Consider the following 12,607-nt stretch of genomic DNA (forward strand, 5'->3'; position numbering starts at 1 on the left):
TTCTCAACAAGATGAACTCAAGAGATACAATGCCTGTATTTTGAGATACTCAGTGGGACTGCTGTCATCCACTCTTACATCATATTTTCAAAGTGTAAACACATGACATTCAGTCTAAAATGGCAGATAAGAATGAAAAAAAATCAGAATTAGGCAAATCTTCTAATAATCCAAGCCTTGTCATAAAGTTTTGGGTTCTTGTTGATCATTAAAATCGCAGAAATCTTAAACACACACACTGCCCAATTAAGTAATTTCTTTGTAAGCAGCAAATAGCAAGACAACATTTGCACTAGAAATAAATGAAATCAAATTTCATTTCTTACATTACGGAGACATTTATGAAGCCAAAGGCAGAATAGTAGTCTTTTAATGAATGAACTCATTTGTATAGTAGCCTTTTTATAAGCCATTTCAAAAGAGGTATTCTCCTAACACTCAGTCTATATTGTGCTTGAAATACAGAGTACTAACAGTCTGGTCTTAAAATTTGCATTCCATTGCTGACTTCCACTACACGTTCAGTAATAACTCCATACCTGGCTATAATAAAAGCCTCTGAAAAACTGCCACAACATAAAGAAATTGTCCTGTAGACACAGAGAAAACTATACACATATTGCCCTATATACAACATAGATTCTACCCCCACAAAACAAAACAAAAAACAAAAACACAACATTTGAAAACATTTTATACATGACTTCAGAAACTGCTGCATTTGCCTTAAGTATATCACCAGATCCTTAGCAGAAGTTCCATCCACCACATAACTTCTGTAAGGAAATACAGAATACCTCTCAGTGGGTATCTTAGTGCTACATGCAGAATTTAAATCCTCCAATAGGAGCCTCCCTCACACCTGTGCCATTGGGCACTTCCTCCCAGTTATCACATACAGAAAACTGGAAAGTCATTAAACAATTAGTGTTTCTAGGGGAAGATCCACACCCATTAATCTTCAAAGTAATTTGAAGTCTATTCTAGTGAATGCTTTGTCAGCATTAAACTATTTGTGTTCTAAAATAAGTCAACAGAAATCAAATTGACCAGGAAAAAAATTAAAAGTAAAACTTCTATAAATACTCATGTAGCTACTATATCTATCAATTTAGAAACTAGAAATATCTTAACAGCAAAAATAGGCAATGAAGTTAGCCAAACATAGTGAAAAAGCTATTGAATAATGAAATAAAACTATTTAATAGATTTTGAGGTGTTTCCTCTTTGAAAACATAGGTCTTTGCCAGGGAAAATAAAACAAGCATTTGAAAGAATTAAGTAAGCATCACCATTTAACTTATAAATAGAGTAATAAAAATTAAAAAGTTTATTATTAGTATAATAACAAAATCAGAGTACGGTTATAATTCTTGAAATGTCAATACACAACCAGGAATTTTGGTACTACTCAGTTTTCTAGTTGTTCATTATTATCTTCCTACCATTAAGTTAACTTAAAATATGTTCTAACAATTAATGTACTGTGTTATTAACTGTCGCAGTGTCGATGTTTTTCTGTTACAATATTTATCTTAATTAATGTACAAGCCATTATTTAACAGCAGAATGCACATGAGGGAGTCTGGTAATTTTGCTTCCTTCTTTTGTAAAAGAAAATAATCTTCCAATGCCCTTTAGGAAACCCCAAAGAGAACTTTTCTGTAATGAGAATGATGGTGCAGAGAATCAAAAAGAAAAGTTTTTCATGCAACCATTGTGGATGAGAAAGTGAGAGCTTATCTCTCAGATATACATTAAAAACTCTCATAAAATCAACATGAGTCATGTTAAATTTATGAAAGCAAATGTGAGTTGAAATAGCAGAAATTTATATCACATATAAGTTTGTGCTTTTCCAAGTCCTTTTGTTCTTATATTTGTTCTTTTTCTGTATAAGTCGTTCAGATTACTTTTCACCTCCACATAGATATATAAACTAAAACCCTAAACTGTACACAGCAAGAGCAGAACTTAATATCAGTTAAATAAATATAAGTTTTAAATATTATATTTGTACCAGAAACATCAGAACAGAACCATAAACAATATAATACAGAAAATTTGGCTGATGTTATTTGCAGAATTTTTATATGCTAAGTGGCAAATGGTAAGATAAGAGGGACATGAGCTTATAATTACATTTTAGCTTTTTTTTTATGCTGAAACCAGCTATGAAATAGAAGAACACAATACAATACATTTTCCTACTTAAAAAGAACATAATGTATTTCAATTGACATACATTGAACATGACTACTGACATACACTGAACAATGTATTGACATACATTAAACAAGTAGAACTACTACAGAAACACTTCTTCATACCTAATATATTTGATGTTGCACAAGCATGGATGGTATACTTGTGCTATTTCATTTTCTCCATATTTAGAAATAGCAGGATCACCATTCACATTGTAAAAGAGCATGGGGAATACGTGCAGAGTGAAGAAGGACTATTGTATTATATTAAATATGGAATACAGAATTATTTATGTCAAAGATGTCATAATAGGCATAAATATATACAGAAATTGTCTGAGAAGGAATAGTAGTAAGCAGGTATAGATATGTAAAGTTGTGCTTTTAGGATTTTGGAAGAGAGGGAGGTAGTTTGTCTTATATGTATTTGATTTTGAAGTGAAGTCCACCTAATCAACTGAATGACAGAAACTTCACTTTTTACTCAGCGTACAATCACTGATCAACTGCAAGCAAATTCATGCTCACACAGAAAATACTTTAGATAAAAAAGCACATAGAATAAACATGAAGGGATGAAAGCAGATAAAATTTTAAAATCTCTTAATCACATAAAGACATCTGTTTTTGACAATATCAACAAACTACTGAAAGAGTAGATCTAGAATAGTTACTATAAAATTCAAATGCACAGTTTATATCCAAGCAAACTTTCCCTGAAGTTCCCACAGTAAATGCACAAATTAGTGTCAATACTCAATAAAAGAAGAGCAAAATGTTTTGAGTTCTAAGACACAAAAAGAAAGGAGCAGGCAAAGAAGAAAATGGGAAAAAATAGATAATTCCCAAAAGAAAAGGAAAAGGAAAAATTATAGTATGTAATGTAAAGAGTCTTGACCTGATCATAATGATGACACTTGGAGAAAAACTGCTTTGAAACCAAAATAAGTTATGATGTTGTGTTTATTGGTACTGAGTCCATTGCATCACTGTAATATTCACTGTATGTAAACTGAGAAACTAGGTGGGATATTTTTTTTCCTGGTTTACTGCTTCACTTGGCAATATTTTGTTTATTTCTGCAGTCATAAAAGCTACAGATTCAGAAAAAAAGAAAATGATAATCTTGTAGCAATCTATGTTGTACAGATATAATCAAAGTTTGCAGTGTTTGGTGATAAAGGTGCTGTAATACTCTCAAACAAATGATGCATGCTGAGTAATTAGAAGAAATCATGACAGAAATGGTGATGCCAACACATTCATACTACACATAAGAACACAACTACTGTACTCCAAAAGAAGAAATACAAAATTATCCTACTGACCTAATTTTATTGTAGGTAGTACAGTAGTATTTTGTTGGGTGCCTTAGCTAATACTTTGTTAGTATGATGTATGTGGTTATACAACATTGCTATGTGAATCTTCTCAATAAAAGACTGGAAACATTTATACTTTGTTTTGTTTTGGTTTTTTTAAAGTTTAAAATTGAATGAAGAAGTATCAGGACTGGGTGAACAGTTAATCTGACTGATTGGATCGGAAAAATTGATTTAAAATAGCCAACTCCTGTGAAAGTTGCTGGAAATATTTTCATTTTGCATTACATTTTAATTGACTTCCCTAATTTTACACATTTCTTTGAACTTAAAATTTCCTCAGCTGATCTTTTTCATTTGCCCTCAAAAATGCTGTACATGTGTTCTGCAAAATGTACGTGTAATGGATAAGCAACTCAATCAAGGTAGCAGAAAGAAAATACTTCACATAAACATGTTCACATGTAATTAGAATACACATAAACCTCTGTTAATGAAAATGTATGAGGCACTGTTCAAATCTCAAAGTCAAAACTACCTGTTTATTTAGTAGTACCATAGAAATGAAACCATTTTGGAACATATAACTGGGTGAACAGCACACCTAACACTGCCTTAGAAACTTCCAGTATCAATTGTAATTATTATTTATATAAGAATTAGCTTTTGCATTAATGAGTAAGTTAATTATTGCACAACCTAATAGACAGCTTCTAAATTGATATAATTAACTATCTATGAAGATTAGGAGCATTTCACATACACTGAGTTGCAGCGAAAGGCACTTTTATTAAAAGGCCAATTAGAAAGCAGGTCTTATGCAGCTTATAACTTTTCCCTTCATAGTTTCTCTTCAGGATTTTCTGTGCTTTATCGCAATCAAAGTAGTGGGAGGTAATAGAAATCCTTGCATCAAGTTCTTCTGTGAAATCCTGCCAAATTTTATGTATGAATGTACTATAAACTTTTACATTATCTGTATGGTTTGATATTCAAATTGACTTTATGCAAGAAAAAAGCTTTTTTTTTTTTTTTACAACTTATGATTATGACTATGAAAAGATATTTCTATAATTGTATAATGACTCAAAGTTATATAAGTAAGTGATCAAACAATTTTGTCAAAGCACTTTCGATTTTTTCTTCATTATTAGTATGGCTAACATCAATGCTAACACCAACTTTTAATGTTTTAGCATATGGACATCACTTGCAATGCAATCTGGTAAATCAAAAGACCTGTCTGGCTCATAAAAATATAAAGACTAAATAAAATGTAATAGTAAAATGAAATATATTGAGGATATTTAAGTGAAATTTGAATTTCAGAAATCAGTGATTACATGGGAAGATACAGATTATTGTTGCTCCCCTGAACTCAGTCCTGCATGAAATGAACAACCAATGAAACTAGAGAGAGATGAACAATTTTACTCATTTAACAAGTGTTTACAGAGACACCGTAACCATCAATTATGTTAATAAAATATTTTCTTAAAATTCCAAGAGTGAATACTGAGTTTACAGTCATCTATAAACTTAATGTTTAATTGTGATAGGCAGGACATTCAAACAATTCATTTTAATGTAATTTTAGTGAGATGTAATTTTAGTGAGGCAGAGGAAAGAATTAACTGTATAACTGATATCTTTACACACTGGAGATAGTTTATAGGATAAGGCTAGAACAGGGATTAGGTTCAGACTACTATATATCAAATGGGAATCAGACACCAGACTCATGTTCAATAGCATTAAACTGTTTTCACACTGTCTGAGTTCAAGTGTTAAAGTAGCCCTGTATTTGCCTATCAGTACTGATATCCCTACAGTACAGTCAGGCTATGGGGCAGTGTATTAGTAGCACTCCTCTAAGTAGGAAGACTGGAAAGACACCCTTAGGCCTATTTAACCAGGATCAAAACATATACTGTGTCAAAATACAAGCCACTGTATCATAAAACAGGAACATATAACTGAGCCATGTTTTTTCATCCGATAGAGTTCAGGTAGGCAATGAAAAATGTCTACTTCTAACAACAGAAATGGGATTTAAGACAAAGCAACTGGGTCTAAGCTCTACAACAGCAAAACTTTTGATCTGCAATAGTGATAATTTTTTCAGTCTTTCAGATTGTTTATTGACTGCAGAGCCAAAATGAGATTGAAAGATAAAAATCTGTGCATCACACTGAAATAATATTTTGCCTGAGAGTATTTTTAAATACTGCAAGATAGTCTATAAAGGACTTTCCACGTATTTGAAGCACAAGTTGATATATGCATATTTTAAGAGTTATCTCCCAACGTTTTTAAAACCTCTTTCAGTATCTTTTAAATTATTTAATTTTCAATTATTCTTGTTAATTTTATTTTTTCCTTCAGTATTTCATCCCCTTTTGGGGGCTCTCTATTTCATAATACGTAGATCAGGTTAAACAACTAATAGACAACTACTTACTAAATTTGTAGCAATTTCCTACTGGTGCCTGAAAATATCAGTATAGGCAAACTACATAAAATTCGATGTGTTATTTAGAGAGCTTGTGATTGCTTACTTAGTCCTCTCTCATCAACTTTCCACAAACTGCTTTATGAATGTACACTTTTTCTAATTCATTAGTAGAACTGGCTGTCAACAGATCACTGTCATAAACAATTGTTTATACTTAGTGAGCAGACGACTTACAATGTTATGCGTTTGAAGAAAGATAAAGTTTTTATCATAAAACAGTGTAAACCTTCTCATTCAATGAGCTCTTTAAGGACAACTTTTTATGCTTTTATTAGAAGTAAATTAAAGTTGTAATTATCATTTGTACTTAGGAATTTTCATTAGATTTTTTTTCTTCTTTATGATTAAGCCTATGCTAAGTAGAGAAAGATTCTAAGAATAAGTTCATCATCTAAAATGAAGTTCTAAGTAGTCAGAGTAATGAGTACTTTAAAATACAGTGACTAAACTTTGAAAACCAGCAACTCCCACCTCCACCACAAACTCCAGTTTCCTGAATTTTATACAACACTATGAAGTAGGTTTACTGTATGCCTCCACAGAGAAAATACAGAATTAATGTGGCTTGGAATAATGACAAAGAATTCTATTTTCTGTTATCAATTACATTTATACAATTTGTTCTATTAAACTGTGAAGAAAATAACATAAGGAATACAGTTCATTTCAGAATGAGTTAAAGGAGTGCTTAGTGTAAAAGTTACAGAGAACAATGAATGGAAGCTTCTTGCTTTTCAGGATACACATATTACATTACAACCTAAGTAAATTTTGGTCTTTTGGCCATGAAACTAACATCTGAATCTTCTGCAGTGTGTTGTTGAAAATTCAGACATGAGATCTAGTGATCTAAAATGATAATAACATCACTTCTCACAAGATATATATCATATACTTTAAAATTGCTTCGCATAGTTCTAGGTAATCTTCTTTCATGCAGACAGTAGAATTTCCTTTATATATGTTTTAGATTCAGCTCCCTGTTTTAGCTTTTAGATCTCTGACATTTGGTTTTCATCTTATAAATGTCAATCTCCTCTTTTCAGACAACTGTCTAGGTCATCCTAGACAGACAAGTGAACAGTGTCCGCAGAGGAAATTAATTCCATTGCAGGAAAAAAAAAAAAAAGAAATTCTGCCTCTTCTATTATTAAGATGGCCTCTTTTTTCCAGAGCATAAGTTACTGCCACATCTCTGCCTAACCTGTACAGAAGATTAAAATGCACCAAAGAGAAAATAACTTCAATCAAAATAATTTCAAAGTTCAATAAACTGGTAGTATTATCCAGAAAAGTATCATTTTGTCATATTAAGAATTTCAAGAAATAAGGCTATTAAAGTGAGATTCAGCTGAAGGATAACAAAAATTCAACTCTGCAAGACTTAAATTTAATAACATGCTCAGCCAAATGCAAAATTCCATTTCCTACTAGATCAAAACTTAATTGTTCCACTTCATTATTTGATATTAACAGTGTGTTCTATTAACAGTCTTATTATTGTGTTTCTTGGACTACTACTCAAAAACTGCAATGTAGCACCCTCCCTCTGCATAAAGTTCAGAGAAAAGAGAATGTAATACTGTTTAGTGGATGTAAAGATCATTTCCACTGACTTATTAGTCTGAAAATTTCTGAAATGTAAAATCCAGAGAGCACTTCACTAAAACAAACATTGCCAAAGTACTTCAAATAGATTGGTTACACGTGGAAACATTTTCAGAACTAGACCCGGAGACAGAAAGAACAAAATATTTACTTATTTATATTCACATTCTGCATTATTAGTATAGGATATGTTAGAACAACAAAATACCCAATACAACATACTAAAGCAACTTAAATATTGAAATTATTATCCACATTGAAAAATTTAAGCTATATCTGTGACTGCACTGACTTACCCTGGTAGAAGAATTCAACAAGGAACCATTCAGATTGCCAGTGTTGCACTTGAAGTTCAAATGTTGATCAGAATGGGGATCTGCTTCCCAGCTTCCCAAATCATGTACAACTGACTTGTCAACATTTGCAGGTATTTTTTGGAAGGCAGTGCAAGTCATTCCCATGAAATTAGATGGCTTGATCATAAAGGCCTCCAGAGCAATATTATGAGATACCTGTCAAAACATATTGAAAAGCAGAGATATTGCTAACTCATTACTTTTAATTACATATAATTACATGTGTATTGTGTATTTATTGTACATAGTTTATAAAGATTGCGTTTGTACATGCTTCCATACATAATGCATATGAGTAAGAAAGAAAATGGAACTTATTTTTAAAAACTGATATAGAACTCTACAACAGTACGGACAGATTGCTTGAGAACTTCTTAGGTATAAGTAAAAAGAGATGACAAGACAGCTAATAAATATTTTAAAATACCTTTATTTCTCAATCTGTACCAGTTTTGCAACTGTGCCATTATCAGCTTCAGCAGATTTAATCTTGATTTAAAGCAATACAGAGATGAAGTCAATTAGCAACAGCAGTAGTAGGAATTATTTTTAAAATGGACAAGGATGTGTTCTGTGCCATAGAAATAAAATAGAAAGATGCTTAGCTATTTGTTAGATGGATTGATGGATTGAATGATTGTCTTTCACAGATCATGTTCCATTATCATGTTTGCATAGTACTATTATCCATATTACCAGAATCAAGCTACATGTCTCAGTTAAAACTTCTTTGTGGTAATGCATTTCTAAAACCCTGGCTAGAGCCATTTAATTATTTAGAACTTCAAGCTTTATGCTGTAGAATGGAAATAGAACTAGTTTTTTCATTCATATTTGTGAGACGATAAGAAAATGTCAGCTGGAGGATATTGTAGTGACAGTTCAAGTGTCACAAGGAAGCCCTACTTTCTAAATTCTGAATACAAAACTCTTTAAACATTAATCTTTTCATTTTCAAAATAATCCTATGGCAATGTTTAAATAGTGTGAACACACTGTATATAGGAACAGACGGGTAAAATAGAAGTTGAAGCTGTTCCTTATTAGGACCCTCAAATGAATTATGAAATGGATGTAGATGAATGCAGAGCAAAATTATCCATGGAAACAAGCATCTGTAAGAAAGGTACATGTTACGAAAAACCATGAGCTAATAATTTTGAGTTGGAGATATAGAAAATGACCATGTGGAGTCCATTTTCTAAACCTACATGAAGGCAAAATGACCTAAAAGGATCCTTACAGGGGTAATACAAGAATAGTACAAAGTGGCGAAGAATAAAAACAAAAACAACAACTATATTGCAATTATAATTAAATATTCTGGCTTTTATCAGGTGGAGAGTGAAATGAACACGCCAGAAGCTGGTCCACACAACAACCTCATCTCTAAATTGGATAGATATGGATTGGAGAGAGATGGTGCATGCACTATTTGATTGATAAGGAATTGGTTGAATGGTCACAGCCAGAGGCCTGTGTCACAGCGAATCTGTGGGTGCCCTATCCCTGAAGGTGTTCAAGGCTGAACTGGATGGGGCCCCAGCCCCTGATCTGGTGGATGGTACCCAGCCCACATCAGAGGACAGAACTGTGTGGGAATTTAAGGTCTCTTCTAAGCCAAGTCAATCTATCAATCTTAAAGACCCCTGACAGGACTAAGGAAACAAGATTTATCATCCACTGGAAGTCTTCTTTCTCAAACTGCAGATCTGACATAAGTAAACACAAAAATATGACCAGAAGTAAAGTACCTCAGAACAATACTGAAGGGAAATTAATTTGGGATACACCTTGCTGGCTGTGCACAGGGCCTCTGTGGGGGTTTCAATACCCCAGGGTATATCTACAATATATTTTGCAAGAGAGATTTAAGAAGATCTAAATGACTGTTTCCATCTTGGCATTTTTCTGACCTCCACGAAACGGAAAACCATTTTTGTCTTCCAAAAATAACATAGGAATAACAGCAAAAGCCACGGCTTCCAGTTAGCTTCTCAGTCTATAGGGAATGCAGCTGTGCATATGTTGTAAAACTAACATAATTTATCAAGGTCCGTTTTTTTCAGAAAGTATTTTATAAACCAGTGGCTACTTAAGCTTTGAGGGTTTTATGTGCTGTTGTTTGAAAGAAAAAAAAAAGGTAAAAAATAGAAAAAGAGGTGAAAGCAGATGCAATTTCTGCATATAGTCTTCTGGCTGGCAGAAAGAACAGACATGTTTGGTATTGTGTGAGATGACAAAAAGAAAAACTCCACAGCTTTGTTTATTTACAAATTGCACTCAACCATAAACTAATTATCCTTCAGAAAACTGCAAGAAGTGAAAAATATAAGGCATAGTAAAAAGGCTAGAGACTGAGATCTATATGTCAGTACAGAACATTGCTGTTTACAGTAATGTCAACTTCCTTCTGAAGCAGTAACAAGAAAAAAAAAGACCTTTGGCACTTGACATTTAAAAGATACCTTAAATATAAAGCAACAGAAGCCTCCTAGCTGTCACATTACAAAATACTTCAAAAAAGCAAATTATTGTCTCTGCATGCTTAATAAAAATAAACAAATCTAGCAAATTTGATCATTTTATGTAAAAGAGAATTAAATAAAAAAAAAAATCCAAGAAGTTTTGTCAGTTTATTCTTCAAGTAGAAGAATACTACACTTTACTAAAATTGTACAGCAAAGGGACTAAAGTCATTATGCTGTTCAGCTCAGCATGTAATTCAAGTTGGTCCACATTTCCTTTTTTCAAATTTTTTAAAATACTTTATTGCCCTAATTGAAGCTAATACTGATTTCACTTCTCTGCAGTATCTTCAACAAAATAAAAATAAAATAGAGCACTTAACAAAATAATAAATGTTGCTTAAAATCAAGAAAGATAACTAAGAGAGTAATAAGGCTTTGAAATATTTATCTAAAATTCTATAAAGATAATTTTCAAGCCTTTCTACCTTCCACATATTTCTACCACTTAGATGTTAAAAGTGACAAAGACAGTTTCTCAATACCCAAATGACAACTCCTCAGTATACAAATGACAAATTCATGTAGGTGGAGAACAAGAACTAAGTGCAATTATTTCATACTGCTACAGCTTGCTTCTAAATAACACTGACTGCAAATTAATAACCTTTATGACATCTTTTTAGAATATTTTCTAACTGCTTTAGAAAGTGTTGTCTAGACGCCTTCCTGAAAGGTATATTGAGAACTTTAGGTAATAAGGGAGTGTCCTGTTTTTTTTATTATTATAAATTTCTCACTCAATGTATCCCTTTCAAAAAGAAATCCAAATACTATAGGAACGAAGCGCTAGGAAAACTAGAAATATGGTGTTGCAAACAGTCTATTGTAAGAATAAATATATAAAAGCAAAGCCAAGCAAAATTATTCTTAATATCATCAGAGATGCTCAGGAAAATGTTTCAGTGTTCCAAACAGAATCCAAGAAAAAAATTCTACAGAATCCAAGTATATCTATGCTATGCTGTGTATCTGGTTTTACAGTCTTGTTCTTCTCTACGTTGAATTTAGAAATAAAAATTACAAAGAAAACATTTTAAAAATAATTTTTGACAAAAGTGCTTTGTGATTTTATGAAATACCTTTGAAATAACTTGAATGTTGCTGGTCAGTATTTGATTTGCAATGTGTTCCACACACCGCACAATTCTGGTGCAGGCTTTGTCTTCCTTTTGAGCCATCCACAACACATGGTCATCAACAGACATTATATTGCTGGCAATTTCAATGAGAGCATCCCCTATCTGAAAATTAAAAAACAAACAAGTATTTTCTGCAAAATACAACAGTAGGAAGTAAGTATGCAAAAACACAACTAAGAACTGGGATTGTATTTCTTTTAGTAACCACATTCTGTTAAGAAAATTAGATGTACTGAAATGTAAAAACCAAGAAAATAAAAACTCTACTACCTTCAAAAAAAAAAAAAAAAAAAAAGGTATTAGTTCACAATTTTAAAGTCTATCTACAAGACACACCACAAACAAAAAAAAAAAAAAAAAAAGGGGGGGGGGGGACTTTTTCTTAACAGTATTCCAGAACTATTAAACTCTTCCTTAAACAATTAAAAATTGGCCATGATCCTCTAAAAACTGCATTATAGTTAATAAAAGAATCTTGCGGGGGAGAAAGAATTTATTTGAAATAAATTACAGACTTAAAAGTGCAAATTTGAGATATAAGTGAAGTGTTAATACAAACCTGTAATATCTCACTGGCTATACAGAAAGTATGGGCTTCTAGTTTTGTGTATTTTAATTTACTTTTCTGACTAATTCTATTTGATAAATCCCAGCCTTTGTCAGATGATATTTTGGAGATTTTAATGTGACTATGTGTTTCAAAATCTTATTAGCTTACTCAATTTAGAAAGAATAACCTTCACTGTGAGTATTCTTGGTGATGCTTTCAATTAAAAATTAAAATATTTACTTCCAAAAATTTTAAAACTTATTTTTCGGTAAGATGGTAAATGGTAAATGGTAAATCTGAGTTTACCATTATTTTTGAAGGTTTGTGACATTCTGAGAAACAAAGACTTGCCAAAGGTACACAAGGGTATCACCTGAAT

At 32.0% G+C, this 12,607-nt stretch overlaps 1 protein-coding gene across 1 annotated transcript in view; it reads right to left on the reverse strand.

Annotated features, from left to right (window-relative positions):
• LOC306946366 (adhesion G protein-coupled receptor A3-like) overlaps window positions 1–12,607 on the reverse strand; it is a gene marked incomplete at both ends in the record, with an annotated part of 255,599 nt that overhangs the window by 101,612 nt on the left and 141,380 nt on the right. Inside the window, 2 exons of the mRNA XM_079535384.1 lie at window positions 7,949–8,164; window positions 11,619–11,780. Of these exons, the coding sequence (XP_079391510.1) occupies window positions 7,949–8,164; window positions 11,619–11,780 (378 nt within the window). The remainder of the gene's footprint in view (window positions 1–7,948; window positions 8,165–11,618; window positions 11,781–12,607) is intronic.

The sequence above is a fragment of the Tetrao urogallus genome (genome assembly GCF_951394365.1).
Source record: "Tetrao urogallus genome assembly, chromosome: 5".
In the NCBI taxonomy this organism is placed as follows: domain Eukaryota; kingdom Metazoa; phylum Chordata; class Aves; order Galliformes; family Phasianidae; genus Tetrao; species Tetrao urogallus.